The sequence below is a fragment of the Ostrinia nubilalis genome, chromosome 15, assembly GCF_963855985.1.
Source record: "Ostrinia nubilalis chromosome 15, ilOstNubi1.1, whole genome shotgun sequence".
Lineage (NCBI taxonomy): Eukaryota > Metazoa > Arthropoda > Insecta > Lepidoptera > Crambidae > Ostrinia > Ostrinia nubilalis.
In genome coordinates, this window is record NC_087102.1 from 2,240,495 (window position 1) to 2,257,509 (window position 17,015).

Here is a 17,015-nt window from a genome sequence, read left to right on the forward strand (position 1 = left end):
CAAATCACTTGTCCAAGTTCGGGACCTTGTCATTTAAAAAATATAGTTCTGTTTCTTTCGCTCGAAAGTAATAATGCTTAAGTATGAATGTGATAGCTATATTTTCTAGGCACTATGGTTGCTTTTCAACCAAATTTTTCTCAGTCTGTGTTTGAAGATGACGCGATCCGCGGTGCCCGTCTGGGTAGTGAAAAAGATGGATGTTTTTTATCGTTTAGATGCTTTGGAAGTGTGTTTTTCTTTATAAAAAACGTGTATAATGTGATTAACTTTGGAAATAAGTGTTAATATATAACATTGCTTCTAATTTTGAAGGTGAATCAAGTGCAATCACAAAAAGTGACAAAAATGACGAATCTTTTTTTTCAAGTAAGTGTTGTACCTAAAATATATATTTGTTAGCCTTAAAAGTTACACCAAAAGACGGGTAATTTTATCCAGATTCCAAAAATGTGACTCGATAGTATGTAACGGTAATAATGTTAAGCTATTTTAGGGAAAATGCGCAACGGGATTTTTTTTTTTCCCGCGGGAAGTGGGGGGCACTTCACGCAGTAGCGCCTTCCCGCCGCAGAGCGCGTGAGGGGTTGGCAGTTATGAGCATAGATCGCGGGAAGAGCCTGGATGCGGGCAGCGCAGGACCGTGCATTGTGGAAAACCTTGGAGGAGGCCTTTGTCCAGCAGTGGACGTCATTTGGCTGAAACGAACGAGCATAGATAGAGCAAGCATAAGAGTTATGAGTACATCTCAAACTAAATTTTTGATAGCTTGAAAAAAATGATGTCTAGGGTGGGTGGTAAATCTAACTCACAAAATATAATGTTTTGTCCCGAAATGGTGGTAGGACAACCTCTTCGTATACATATTTGGGACTGTGAATAACATAGTAATAAAAAATATACATTTCCAGTTACTTTTTACTGAATGCCTAAGGGTATTAAATACGAGTAGGTACACATTTTTATAGGTATATTTTTTACAACTAAAATAAGTTCAGCGTGGGTAGATTTAAAATATGTTAAGCACTTTGACCCAACAGGGCAAATCCTTTTAAAATCATTGCGTTCCCGTTTAATCCCCGGGATCCGGAGGAATTTATTCAAATACCATTTTGTAAATAAATAAAGTTAATATTTTTCCATATAGGTTAAGGTTTAACCTAGGCTTAGCTAAAGCCCTATTTACACATACATCCATATTTATATGAAATGCCAAAGTAAATCTCATTAAGTAACTTTGAATGGGTAAAATCTGTTTGTTACTATTTTCGTCTTAATTATTTGAAAGATAAATAATTGACTTTATAAAAGTGCTACTTTTTGTCGCGATAATAAAACTTGAATCAGTTCCAACCTGGGTGCCTAATATTCTATACCAGATTATACATTCTTGTAGAAAGTCAGCTATTACAACGTAAGACGGCACAGTGTTTATCTTGGTGAGTTTTCCGCAAAGGGGAAAGAAAAAATATATAACGCGTCTACTATAGTCACATTCTATCATAGGAAATAAATTTATTTCTATGCGAAGTTGAACTATTAGTTGAAGTACATATTCTTTTAGAAGTACCTGATAACCTACAACGGGTTTAGGAAAAAGATCAATAGTTTTCAACCGTATCTTTACAGCATAAAGTTCAAATTGTCGTGGGTTTTACTTAACCTGCGACTGCTGAAGGGTTAAAAATAGTACATCCCAACAATGTCCACAACCGGCAAAATAAACCGGCGTTTGTGCAGCATTAACCGTTTCCACTTAACTCTGCTAAAATCCAGAGGTACGTGACAATCGGATTTGGTTTATTAGGGCTAGGGACGTGTGGGATATCGATAATATCGACGTTTGTACTCGTATACTATAACTATGTGAACGTACAACTCAGGGATGTTCGTATGTGTTGGTATTCAGGTTCTGTTGATAAGGCCATGGACAAAACCTTATAGAATTTTTGATACAACTCTACAATGATAAAGCTGTCCTAGCCTAGATCTTCTCTGTGCATTTTATTTCTTAATCTTTAGCTGAATTTCTTAGTATAATTAATCATTTCCAGAATTTTCAAATTGTTATCCGCATACGAAAGGAAAAGTACGCAAAATATGAATTACAATTCAAAATTCACACACACTTCGATTTGCATGGAATTAAAATCATATGAATCATATTCACTGCTGAAATAATTTTGATCGTCAAAGGGCCGACTTCTCACGCTGCGCTTTTCTAGCTGTGGTTTTCGACAATCGTCGCTTGCCTTACCAAAGAGCATTTCTATCGTGCCTGGATCCTTGGGGGAGGCCTTTGTCTAGCAGTGGACGTCTTTCGGCGGAAACAACAACATCTATCGATATGCCCATTCCCACATGCATCACTAGCCACAGGCACTCACGGTATCCTGGCTAAGCGGATTGCAGACAATTTGGGCGGGCGTTATAAATCGCGGTCGGGCGAAGTCGAATGCGTTACATTAACTTACTGGATAAACACGTGACGGACTTAGGGGAAATGGACGCGGTGTGTGAGTTTTTGGGACTCTACAAATGAAAAAAATGTTCGTCAAATGTAAATCCTTTAAGGCTAGGCCAAACCAACGCGTGCGCCGTGCAGCCTGAGTTCGCGATGGTGAATAGATGTCGTGTATGTATTTGTAGCAATGAGTTCACATCAACGCGTCCTCTCATTTGTCATTGGTCGTGGCGATCTGTGCACGCTATCGCCATCGCCGACGCGAACTGCACGCGTTGGTTTGGCCGAAGCTTTAGAGTGTAATCGCACAAAAGTTGTATAATTTAATCCACAATATTTTTGGATAATTCTGATTTTTCCGGGAAGAAATTATAACATTTAGGTTTGACATGAGTGAACTTCTAGTTTTTGCAAATTTTTCTTTTTCTATTTAACAAATAGGTATACAAGTTTTCTTAATATTAATAATTTTAATAATAAATTATTTATGTCCTGGTTGGTATTAATTTAGGTTAATTAAAAGTAAATAGGTCTCTAGTAACATAAAAATAAAGAAGGAAAAATACCTAAAACAACTAGTAACTACATTGTTATGATCATTCCAGTAAATGTGCTTTCGTTGTACCAGTTTTACTGCTTTAGTTTCAACCAAGTACCAATTGTGGCACTTTGACGACTGCGCGTAGAGTCGCGGGCTAAAGTAGTCGTTTATTTTTGCGCCTGAGCGCGCAAACTACAAAACTGTTACCGATGAGGATGCAAACGTACGTAGTTTGAACTTTGGAATCGGTGTTAAAAGTTTAGTAAACGCTATAGGACTTTAAGGTACCAACAAAGGCATATTAAGCAAAACACTGCTATCCTATCTAGGTAAAAGCGAAAGGTGACTGACTGACTCATACATCACGAAATCTTTGAAACTACAAGTGCTATGAGTCTCGCATGGGGGTTCCTTTTAGAACATAGGTGCTCACTAAGACGGGATTTTGCAAAATTCAACTCCTAAACGGGTAAAACGGGATCCACGCGTTCGAAGTCGCGGGCGGCCGCTAGTCGTATATTCAGTCAGTGCCTGAGGTAGGTATGGGAGCGGCACGGGAGGGGTGACATTGACATAACATGACATGATCACGTGACAGAGCATCAGATTTGACGTCTTAAAAACGCTCCCATATCTCAGTTACTGAATAAGTTAAGCGCTAGGCCTATTGTTGTACAAGAGCGATTCTGCAATAAAACCTCTGATGTGTTTTCCTCTGTACTTACTGAACAAGTGTTGAACCGGGTATCCTTCCGTTTGGCCAAATAACTTTTCGCCAAATTTCACTTCGCAAACAACTTATAGCCAAAGTTTCATTTCCCAAATAATTTGTTTGGTCAAATTGACACTTCAAATACTTACGAGTACCCACCGTTACCCACAAATCTGTCAACCATGGTTTTCACAAGAATTTTATGTAAAACAAAGAGATTACAGAAAATAGTATGGTTGCAAAAAGTAGGTATTGTAGAAAATAGTAGGTTAGGTTAGGTTAGAACAGTGACCCTTAATGCGCGAAGGCGAGCGAAGCGTGCCGCGGCAGCGGCCGCCGAGCGCTAGAATCACCTCTATTGTTAATGAATCATTTGGAAATTTTGATAAAAAGAATGAAATAAGAAAATTAATTTAGAAAATTTCAATATTAACTACCCACTAAACAAAATAATAACCACAAGCTAATTTGTATTCCATTCTATGCACCAATCAAATTGTTTTGTAAATAGTTTATCGTGAAATATTTTTGCCAAATGAAACATTTGGCAAAACATACTTTGCCAAACAATAATTTGCTAAACAATAATATGCCAAAAACGACATTTGCGAATTAAAAGTTTGCAATAAGTTGTTTTGCCAAATGAGAATTTGCCAAATGAAAATTTGCGAAACGTTGTTTGCGATGTGATAATTTGGGAAACGTTTTTTGGCCAAACATTAGTAATCCGTTGAACCGAGATATTGCTCAGTAAGTTATTGATAAACATCAATAAATAAAGTTGGTTGCGAGCGGGAAGAGCAGATGTGTCGCGAAGTTGAAGGAGGTTGAGACAAAAATTTTGTGAATGATTTATCGGTATAAATCATCATTCCTGCTGTTGGCTCAAGTTTTAAGTTCTAAGTTTAATAGCAATAATTACCACTGTATTGTTTAGCCATAGAGTATCATAACGGCCAATATAATTTTAATGGAACTATTATGCCAATTTAACGTCTACAAAGTTCGTCTATTCAAAGAACTGTCCGCACGAAAGCGAGATATTCAAAAAGTTTTAACATTTCGTTCGCGCTGCAGAACCTTAAAAGTGAAATTGGCTTGGCACGTATGTATAATGCCTGCTCCACACGTTAACCCAAACGTTGGTCCCAATCTCAACGATATTCGTCCAACGCGTGAAAAGGAAATAGTATTGGAGTACTTATACTAACCTAACTATGTCCTCTATATTCTGTGGTATTGGAACCAACGTTTGGACAAGCTATTTTCTAATTGATGCTTACTGTCGGTGGTGTATCTTTTCTTAGAGGTTATTAAACCTTTGTTTTGTCACTTTTCCAGCGCTTTGCATTGGAGGAAAGTCGAACCTTAACTTCAAACTCCTCCTGTGTTCTTTTGATTAATTTCGTTGAGTGTCCAATGACAGTTTAACTTTCCCCCGAGACAAATTTAACCTTCACTGGTTGGGTTTTTAATGGCGGTCAAGCTGTAGATCCTAGCTACACAGGAGTTGCAGCGATGGGAACGAGAGCTGGGAATAGTCACGTAAGCTATTATATAGATCCACAAGTTGGTCCAATGTTGGAGCCAAAGTATGGAGCCAGCCTTAAAAGTGAAATTGACTTGGCACGGATGCATATCTCAAGAGGTGCAGATGCCAACAATATCTTCGGGATCAAACTGCGCTGTAGAGCAAAATGACAGATTCGTTTTTTAAAAGCCTTTGCAAGGAAATTGTGCAATTTTCTTCTTTGATGCGAGTTAGGAAGGTTTTCGGCGGAATGAGAAAATAAGTCAATTTTTTGGCACGATGCTTTGTGATGGTTTTTTAGCTATTTTTAAAGTCTTGAACTAATAGAGTTTAAAGCAGGGCGTCTTTGGAAGCATTCGAACTTATGGCACAGGGCAAAAGAACTTACGGGGCGGGCACAAGCTAGTAATGTTTTTTTATACCTACTTATAAAAAAGATGACGTCATAAGATATCATGTTTTGACATCGCTTGTTACTTGACGCAAAACATTTGGGTTCATCCAGTGTCTAAGTAGCTCAGTTGGAAGAGCAGTCGCCCGATTAGCGGAAGGTCGTGGGTTCAATTCCCGCCTTAGGCAGTTCGATTTTTTCAAGTTATTTATAATTTTCAGACAAAATAAAATCATTGACCAAAAAGATAGCAAGTTTGATATCATCAGTGTGCGTCAAGCCATAACCGCAAAACTACTGGGACCAATATCTCTGTGTATTACCCGATGGATTTATTGTATGGCTGTCCAATGACTGATTAATGGACGGATGATGTATGGGATTATCGATGTGAATTGATGACTGTAATCTGCTACGGAACTTGCAGTGTTTAAATGTTTCCTGGTACATATTTTTAAGAAAAATCTAAAACGTTAAAATAACGGTATCGTTGTGGCCAATGAGATGCTGTCATAGTGAAATTGACAATACGTCAATGTCACACTAGGATCAAACGTCAGAATAGAGGGACGCGCGGAGACGACTCCGCGCGCTTTTGTGCTAAGTGATGAATTGTATCTAAAATAAGGCAATTTAATGTGAAAGTTGAGTATTCAGTGTTTTATTTATGAGAATAGATCGACCGGCCTTTAATAATATTTAATTGTAAGAGCATCTAGGATAATGTCATCATCATATAGTTATTTAGTGTCTACAGCAGGAGGACGGACGATCCTTTCATATTTACCAGAAGCAATTTGAGGATTTGGCCAGGCATCGAAAACAAAACACGCACGATGGCCCACCTACAGGATACTATTCGACAAGTCCTCACATACGAGCGAACATTGACTCACGCACGCGTATTCTTGTGTATGATGGAAGAAAATAAAGAAAATGGTGTACTAAATACTGTGCAGTAGTTAACATCCTAAATAATAATTAAAAACACATAATGTACTTTTTTAAGTAGCCTCAAGACACTGAAAAATCATGTATTTCCTCCGCCATTTTCCGCAGTTTGGCACCTCACGTCACCTCATTTTACCGAAGTCAGCCCAATAGCTTCGGCGCAGTGCCGATCACTGACGTTTGTCAACAAAATGGTGCTTGACTCTTGAGACAGGCTAAATTACACCATATTGTTAATGACATTGATCATACATTTTCAACCGACTTCAAAAAAAGGAGGAGGTTCTCAATTCGACCCGTATGTTTTTTTTTTCTATGTTTGTTACGCGATAACTCCGCCAATTATGAACCGATTTGAACAAATCTTTTTTCGGCGTAAGGTAATACCTCAAGGGTGGTCCCATTTAAATTTAATAATAAAAAAAACAACCCCCAACGTTGGAAAATTGGGGATGAACTTTTTTATACGCAATATCTCCGCCGATTATAAACCAATTTGAACGATTATTTTTTTGTTGAATAGGTATTATCAAAAGAGTGGTTTCATGCGAATTTGAAGAAAATATTTCACCCCCAAGGGTGGAAAATTGGGGATGAACTTTTTTATACGCAATATCTCCGTCGATTATGAACCAATTTGAACGATTATTTTTTTGTTGAATAGATATTATTTGTGTTCACGCATTTGAAGTCGGTTTTATTTAAAAAAAAAAAGTTATTTTAAATACCTTCGCGAAGTAAAACTTCTGTACGTAGTACTTATTATTATTCTGTGATTTGGCCTACACTCCCCACGCTAGACGGGTTGGGGAGGCATGATGTTCGCATATTTCTAAGTCGTCTCTTAGGAAATCTATGGAATGAGTGGAGTGTCCTTATATATGAAAATGAAATATTTTATTCAGCGACATAAAACAGCATCAAAAATATTTAACAAAAGTAAAGAGAGTAGGTAATGTGCGTGTCACCGAAACGGTATCCACTCAGCATCATGTCGAGGTGTCGTAAGGGACACCACGACGCTGGTCTTCCGTGGGTTTATATGGGTTATAACTTAATTGTGCGATAACCCAGTGTCAGATTTTACGCTAGGCGACATGGCTCAAATAGGACTGGTTTTACCAAGGCATCTGAAGCACGAACATATTTTGGTGGACAATCAATTTAAATAATATTATTATTCAAATCTAAAACGTTTATTGCATGTCACATTACAAATTATAGTGTCTACCTTACAATAATTTAAAATAATATTTAGTTTGTCTTAAATGGTCAAGGCAATGTTGAGTATCAATCAAAGAACGTTTACATGACTCTAATATCAGGGAAATTAGATATTTTGTTAATTAAATGTCAGGCCAATTAGTAACGTTTAACGAAACATCCTTTATTTCACACACAAACAAACATGCCTACATAAATAACGTAAATTCCAAAGGCGATTAGACCCGAGGTCCATGATATACCAGTCCTGAACCAATATTTGGACAAGGCAAGCCCGGATGTTATTTCAACGCGTGAGAGTAGAGGTCGTATTATGTATTTTTATAGAAACTGCATAAAAATAGCGTCTTGTTGTATGGATGACAGCAGACTATGGTATTAATGTAGTTCTGTGCTTTGAGTGGTATTTTAAGTGTGTATAATAAGTGCAATTTTTGAACATACATGTAGAGTCTTATAGTTGTGTCTTATGTGTTATCAAATTATTTAAACAGCGGTATCAGCTGTCTATGTATCATGTACCTATAATAAGTTAAGTTATTAATTTTTTACAAAGGTATTTTCATTGTCATTTTTATAAATGTTTGTGTGAGGGATAGTTATTTGATTATTGTATCCCAATTATTTTCAATTCAATTTTTATTCTGATTCAAAAGTTAACAAGATTTATTTCAGCAAGTCGTGATCATTTTAGACATGAAATAAACATCATAGCAACTGTCAAAGCCACCAGCTATCGCTATAAAAGTTGCTATTACACCCTCAGGAAGTTGTACGAATGGGTGTGAACTCCCAAATCTGTTGTTTGCGTTCACGCTTTTATTAATATTGTTTCCTGATGTCCTGCCATTTCCACAGCATCATGGGCAGGGTCGCGGGTCAGTATTAGTATTTATAGGAGGTCAATGTCGTTTTTCAGCGGATTACTGGTTCAGTTACATTGAGTGTGTTATTTCTGTTTCTTGGTGCACGCTGTACTGTATTGATTTACGTGATACAATAATATGTTTGTAAATAAAATAACTAATACAGGGCATATCATATAGAAGAATATAAAGCATAGTATTGCAACGACTTCTTAGTTTAGTACGCGCGTATGTAAAATTGACATACTTATTAGGCAACATGATTTTTTATTTAAAGAAGCAACTAGGAATTAAAAAAAATGAAGATACACGCGCTGGTAGCTTTTCGAGCTTTTCCAGCTTCATCGGGCATAGTGGCGAGTACAGAGGGTACTCTAGCCGTTTGTCGATCGTTGGTGCGCGTGCCGACGAGGCCGAGTGTTGAAAAATGTGGACATACCTCAATAAAAGTGTCAGACACGAATCTCTGGACCAGCGAGGTCTTGCCGCACTGCGTGTCGCCTACCAGCACCACCTTGACCTCCTCCTCGGCTGTCGGCGTGCCCGCCGCACTGTCGGAACACTTCTTGCCCGACCACATTGTCGCTTCTGCGCTGGTTAGTCTGTGGACAAAAAAAGTTTTTTTTTAATAAGTTGGGAGGCAAAGGAATAGACAGAAAAAGGTGACGCCAGATAAAGAGGCATTATTGTCGCTTAATGCTAGTAGTCTGTGGACAGTAAAAATATTTTTTTTAAATTTGTTGTGAGGCAAAGGAATAAAGTGAGAGCATTGGTAACGCTTTTGGAGTTGCAAATGAGAATGGACACGTGTCGCTTCTGTGCTGGTTAGTTTGTGAATAAATTGTTTTTTTGTTATTTGCAAAGCAAAGGAATAAAGACAGAAGTAACTTTTCTGATGTAGTTAGTATAAGACTTGATGACTAACAATAAATTGAGCGTTTTAATATAAGAACGTAAATTTTAAAGGGAATTTGAAACTACAAAGTTTTTATACCAACTCCTAATACTGGATCCGTTTGTTTTATAATTGCTATTTTAAACTTTTCTATTTAATTTCATTGACCCACGAAGAATTAATTACATGATAATATTTTATACTATAAATCTAAATTGATCACTAAACCATTGTATAACGTTTTAATGAAGCACAAAAACTTTATATTGAATCAAATTCGTAATGGCCAAAAAAGTTTTGCGTCCATCAGCATTCGGCAAAGATCTCCCAAAAAACAAACGTGGGTGCTTCACTCAGAGGAATTGCTTCAGGAATATCCTCCAGATTACATAATGCGTGCTCAATAAAACCAGGAGGGCTCTGCAGCAAAAACAAAGACTTTCAGGACTGTAAAAAGGGGAGAAATAATAAGTGAGGTTCCGTAGTGAAAATGTTCGGTTATTTAGCCGTTTCAAAAAACGTATTTTATCATTTAATACGTAGCGTCAAGTTACTTAATTATAAATTATAGTGATTTCGTAGTATTGACACTAAATTATATTTTTCAGGACTTTGCTTTTTAAAATTACTCCTAGTAACGTGCACAAACTAAAACTCAGTTTATTAAATACAAAGTCTAAAAGCTGGATTACGCTTTTTGCTGCTGCTTGCATAGATATTACAGCGCCACTAGCGCCACTTTTGACGCACTCGTTAGCGAGCACACATAACTTAAACTCATGGTAAGCCATATTACTTCAATGTGGTAAGCAGACTGAACGCAATCAAACCAATGCAACGGTAATGTATTGTCGCGTGGTGTAGCCTGGGGTTGCGTAATGTCGCGTCTTATAATGTAGCGCAGTTATATGGCTAAGAATAGTGTTACATCTGGTCGCCACTTAGAAGGAAAGCTCGTTAAACGAACGCTACGGAACCCTGAATGGGTTGGATTCCCGTAAATCTACACGCGCTTAGTCTATCCGTGATTCCAAAATAATTTTACGGCCGAATAACAGAGTGGGTAGCATTGACTCTACCATTGATTTATACGGCACGTGTAAGAAAGATCTAAAGTGAACGTTTATTTAATAAAGTATTATGATAATTTATTAATGGAAACAATAAAGGGAAAAAGAGACTTCTGACAAGTTATATTATTTTTATTTTCCTTTATTATGGGAAACAAACAGTTTTATTTGCTTATTAGCTATCTGATATAAAGGTTTGTAGAGAAAACTTTTTTTTCTTTGAGTGTAAAATTTTCAAACTTTTCTTTCTAAAAATAAATATAATTAACTAACGACCCGCCCCGACTTCGGATGTGGTGGACGACTTATTTAACCGACTTCAAAAAAAGAAGAGGTTCTATGTCGGTTGTATGTATTTTTGTGTCAATCGGACGTATGTTTTCATTATTTAAGACCTAAAGTGAATTCTTAAAAGGTCTTACACCCGTATTCACAAACATTACTATGAGGTCTCACAGTGCGCGTGGACGCACAAGCACATGGTGACATACGATCGAATCAACGCTGTGCGTTCGATTTGCTGCTTCACTTAATGCAAGCATCGTTTGTGAATACCGGCCTTAATTAAGCAGTCACTAAAACGACTGGAAATTAATATTAAACTGTCTTTGGCTTCACAAAACTGCTAAGGCAGAGAAAATTAGTAAAAAATCGAATAGCTGAGAAGTGATGATAGCGAGTATTTTTTCTTTAAACATTTTGCAGTGCTGTAATTTTGAGGATTAACCATCCGCTGTTTCAGGAGTTATTTATAGTCAGGAAAGGATTGCTGATCTTGCCAGTGAAGCTTTTTATTTGCTTTTGCAAAGATTTATTTTTATTATGTACCTAAGTTTTGTAAGTTTTAAAAGTTTAGACAGCTATTTTATTAACTATTTCATTTAAGTTTAAAGAAGTGTTTCAGAAAAAGTACCTGACCTTAGATTTTAGGAGCGATTGATAGCTCGACAATAAAGACTGTAGAATACCAGGGAAAGCCGCGGTCCCAAACTAGTATCCACAATAATAAACCCCGCGGCGAATCTTTAGTTACTTCCAGTCGTTTCAGAATAAATATCTCGGCCAAGATGAGTCCAGTGAAGATAAAGAATTTCTTACGCAAAATAAACAACATTCTTAGTTTTTATACCCCAACTTCTCATTTCCCTTGGACCCTTAAGCCTTGTTCGCACTAGTCGAGTGATTTAGTCGAGTGGCGAGTAATTTCGAATCCGAAATGATCCGTAAACGAACTAAAGTCGCTGATATAGCCCGACGGATTAGCAAGCTGAAGTGGCACTGGGCAGGGCACATAGTACGCAGAACTGACGGCCGATGGGGCAGCAAGGTTCTGGAGTGGAGGCCACGTACCGCAAAACGCAGCGTAAGACTTTCACCCACAAGGTGGATCGACGACCTAATAAAGGTAGCAGGAAGGCGCTGGATGCAAGCCGCTACCAACCGTGCGATGTGGATGTCATTGGGAGAGGCCTATGTTCATCATTGAAATGATGATGATGATGAGTAATTAGTAGCTAAGTGTGTCCGAATACCAAAAAATTAGTCGAGTAGGTTAATAAATTGTTCAGTCGAGCCAATCCTTTTGTTCTATTTTGACAGGCGAATAGCACCCACCATCACGCGTTCCTGCTCACTCTCTCACCGGCTAAACGAGTCCAAACCGGGTGGTTTAGTCGAGTTCGTACAAAAACCACTAAATACTTTAAAACTGTACTCGACCAGAGTGCAAACGGATTTTTGGCAGCGAGTAGTTTTAAAAAAATAATAATAGGAATTTAATACAAGTTATTACTAATAATCCTGTTAACCCCTCGTGGTAAGCTAAATATACTTGTGTTACGAGAGGGTCCATCACAATAGTCGAGTGGCAGCGGGGATCGAGCCCGCGTTCCTTGGATCACGAGTCAGCCAGTCCGATACCTTCACCGTTCGGCTGTCATCGCATAAATGAGTTTATTTACTACTAAATGCGATGTCAATGACAGTTTAACTTTCCCCCGGGACAAACTTGACCGTCACTGGTTGGGTTTTTATTGGCGGTTAAGCTGTAGATCCTGGCTACACAGGAGTTGCAGCGGTGGGAAAGTGAGGTGGGTATAGTCCCGTTACTAAATGTGAGTTACTCTACTAAATTACTCGACTAATGTAAACAGGGCTTTAGGCATTTTTTGTACAGCATTACTCCATTTAAATGCACAAACGGGGGTTCCGTAAACTTCAATGTTGTTTTTCATAGCGCCTCAAAGTTGGGGCATAATCGTTAAATCTCGTAACATGTTTTCAGACGAAAGCGCTCTCTTGAGGTATTACATGGATTTCTTTGCGAGATGTTCTTGTTTTTTTTTGTGGAACAATATCTTTGGTGTCCGTTGTGATGAGATTCTTTTGTCTTTATTGAAACATTCGATATAGCCTATGGAAATATGTAATTAATTGCATTACTATGTAGTAAAAGTATATGGGCAGTCCAGAGCACCCAGTTCACCTAGTGGGCTTGCCCACACTACGTCTTCCGGCTCGTGGTCGCCACTCGAGAAATTTTCTGCATTAGTGGCCTACAGCTCTACGATTTCTACAAACTATGTGCCCCGCTCATTGCCATTTTTGTAACAATATTTACTTATAAACATAAATATTTCCTGTATAATAGTACTGAATATGTAGTACGATTTAGTAGAGAGAGGGTACACACAGAGTATTTAGAACGGGCTATTTGGATCAACTCGATGATTCTGAAGCAGTTAGTAGCCATCTTGGATTCTAGGAAAGTTCGTAAGTGCTGGATAAACGGAAAACATTCCACGTACTCCGAATCCTATTATGCATATCGACGACAATACTCTTTTTCAGGAAAGGAAAATAAAAGATCTAGTTCACTGTTTGTCGATGTTTAGAATGCTCTATTCTAGAAATTGAAAAAGTAAACTTACATACATATCCAGTCCGTTCGCTCATTTTGTTAGCCAAATCGCCCTATTAAAACCACTTATGATGCCATAGCGTTTTGGATATGCTGTCGTGTACAATCGACAAAATCTAAACGCGAAAGCTTGTATACTAGTATTATATTACCTGTGCTTGTATGGCTTTGGATGTTTTTTATTCTTTCATACATAAACTCCAGAAGGCCATGGATGCGCGCCGCGATAAGTTTTTATCACGCGATTTTATCGATTTTACGCAATAAGCCCATACGTTTGTCGTCTAAAATCATCGAAAAGAAATATCATTCATTAAAAATGATCATGTGATCGACGTGACAAACTAAATTTATGAATGGTCCATGGTTTAATAAATGCAAGCATGACGTGCTCATTTCATTTCAATTACCCCACAAGTTTCTGACAACATAATCAAAGAGGCTTATTAAAAGATTAGCGTTAATTTTGGCCATTTATTAACAGATTTATTAATTAGTAATCTACTCATTCATTCTTTGATCTTTATGCAAAGTGGTATGAGCCAATTTAAATGAAATTGGAGAAGTTAGCGCAATTTGCTGGGCCAATATTGGTGGAAGTAATTAATATTATATCAACGTTAAATTATACGTATTTTATGGTGTAATATTTTATTATTTAAATAAAGTTTAGAGCAAAATGTAACTAGGTTTAACAAACGTTTATTTCTCATCAAAACCCATACAGTGAGGCGGATTTGCACCATATACTCGTATCTATCTTACTTTAACAGTGAATGGTTGGTTATACTTAAAACCTTATCCTGTGTTTTTTTTTGTATGGAGTTTCAAAGATTTTTGAAGTTTGTTATTGTTAAAGCATAAGGTTGGTGGTACGATGGTGCAACCCAGGCATAATGGTGTGGACGAATATAAATAAAACAAAATATAAATAACTTTATTAACACATCAATAACAGGTACAGGATAAAGACAATGGCAGGTAATATAGATTGTCTATTAATAGCACAGAATAAGTAATAGTAGGTACAAAGGTTAATAGTTAGTGTTTTGGGAATCGTCCTTCAAACAAACTCTATTAATAAAGTTTGCCAGCGGCGCTGATTTTCACTGATCACTGATAAACCAGACACTTAGCTATCTAGCAATCGCCTAGCCTTTAGAAAGCCAGTACAGCTACCATCTGGTGCTATCTGTAGTACAGTCTACCATATTAAACTATATATTCTCATTGCAAAATAGCCTGTATTGAAACGAAATAAGACGCCACTGTGAGCTTGATGCGGTTGTTTGTACATCCATAAACGTTGTAGATCGACCAAGATTACCAATTGGTGATGCCAATCTTAGTGATCTGAACTTTCTCGGCAGTTAAAATTGTATTTGTACGTCTTTTGCTTTACACTACTCTATAAACACAAAGATGCTCTATTGAAAGTTTTGTGGAGTATTTGTTTGTGTTATATGTATAGTCTGTAAACTTATCCACTAAATGTAGAGGCAGCCTAGCATTCCATCATTATTTATTTTATTTAGGTACACCAACGATAACCTACTCATTCATTATCAAGTTATTACTTACTGCTGTTTCTACAGTAGGTAAAATGGCCTGGCACTTGTTTACCAAAGTGTTGTACTTATTTCGGGACTTGAAACCGTACTTCCTACTGTATTAAACATATCTTTAGCTCTTTCATCAGACTAAATAATAACTAAACAATGTACGTAGGTGTGAAAATTATGAAACCTTCACCTCATTATCATGATCAATCTTAGTCTAAGCGGTTTCCGATGCAAATCATATCATGTCCCGAAACTAATCCCTAACTTAATAAGGGATCCTCTGGAATCTAATACAAAGGGTCCGCGTAGATAACTTTATAACTCTCACTTATACCAAAATACTTTGGTAAGTTTGTGAGTATGTAGACAAAAAAAAAAGTTCATGCCAGTCGTAGCGATCACGAAAATGTAAGGTAGTTTTTGTAGAAACAAAAGTAGGTATGTATTTGTCGAAATTAAGGTCGAAATAATGATATGTATGTAAATCAAGTGGCAGTGGCGGGGCACATAGCTCGTAGAGACGATGGCCGTTGGGGCAGGAAAGTTCTCGAGTGTCGACCACGGGCTGGAAGACGCAGCGTGGGCAGGCCTCCTACTAGGTGGACCGACGATCTGGTAAAGGTCGCGGGAAGAGCCTGGATGCGGGCAGCGCAGGACCGTTCATTGTGGAAAACCTTGGTCCCGGCCTTTGTCCAGCAGTGGACGTCATTTGGCTGAAACGAACGAATGTAAATCAATGACAGTGCCAGTGAGATATATTTACCACAAGTTTAAAATCTCCACGTAATAAAACTGATTGCCATACATAATAATTTATTGTCTTTAATTAAATATTTAATTATGTAGCTAGGTACGTCAATTTATTTCGAGTGAGTGAGACTGTTAGTTAAATTCGTCATAAACTACAATTTCGTTGTAAAATATTAGTTATAACTAGCGGCCGCCCGCGACTTCGTACGCGTGATCCCGTTTTACCCCCTTCATCTATATTATGCGGTTTAGATTTTTTCATTCAAATGTTTTTTCCCGCTAACTCCCGTACCCGTAGGAATTTTGCAATATCCTGTTGTAACTAAGCTTTAAGTTTACTAAGATACCTGCATGCCAAATTTCAAGCATCTAACTTAAGCGGTTTAGATTTTATCATACAAATGTTTGTTCCCGCTAACTCCCGTTCCCGTGGGAATTTTGCAATATCCTGTTGTAACTAAGCTTTAAGTTTACTAAGATACCTGCATGTCAAATTTCAAGCGTCTAACTTAAGCGGTTTAGATTTTTCATACAAAATGATTTTCCCGCTAATTCCCGTTGCCATGGAAATTCCTAAGTATACTATAACCTGCCCAGGAGTATGAAGAATAATTGTACCAAGTTTCGTTAAAATCCGTCTAGTAGTTTTTGTTTCTATAAGGAACATACAGACAGACAGACAGACAGACAGACAAAAATTTTACTGATTGCATTTTTGGCATCAGTATCGATCACTAATCACCCCCTGATAGTTATTTTGAAAATACAGTGTGAGTCACGTTAAAGTGTACATATGGAAATAGATGAAACTAGACCTATTTTTATCGACAAAAAAGAGGTCAAAAATTTTTTGAGATTTTTTTTAAATTTTTTACAGAATTTTTTTTCTTCCAATTACTTATTGTAAAGAAAACGTAATAACTTTTAAACTAAGCGGTATATCCTGATAAAAAAAAAACAGTAATAATGCTAAATAACAGGCGATACTAAAAAAATACATAAAATACACAAAAAATGCCAACAAATAATAAAAAATTATACTTTTTGAAAAAAAAAAAAAAACTGCTTAAAAATTCGTGTTTTTTTTGTTATTTGATAAATTTCTCCAAAAAATGCCCCTATAACCGGTGGTTTTTAT

The 17,015-nt window shown here is 37.2% G+C and overlaps 1 protein-coding gene and 1 non-coding gene across 2 annotated transcripts in view; one reads left to right on the top strand and one right to left on the bottom strand.

The window, feature by feature from the left end:
* LOC135078595 (uncharacterized) overlaps window positions 1–17,015 on the bottom strand; it is a 183,728-nt gene that overhangs the window by 38,227 nt on the left and 128,486 nt on the right. The window contains exon 2 of the mRNA XM_063973125.1: window positions 9,120–9,282. Within this exon, the coding sequence (XP_063829195.1) occupies window positions 9,120–9,260 (141 nt within the window). The 5' untranslated portion in view covers window positions 9,261–9,282. The remainder of the gene's footprint in view (window positions 1–9,119; window positions 9,283–17,015) is intronic.
* Trnai-gau (transfer RNA isoleucine (anticodon GAU)) lies at window positions 5,755–5,827 on the top strand. Its single transcript has one exon. It is a non-coding gene; the product is annotated as a tRNA-Ile (tRNA).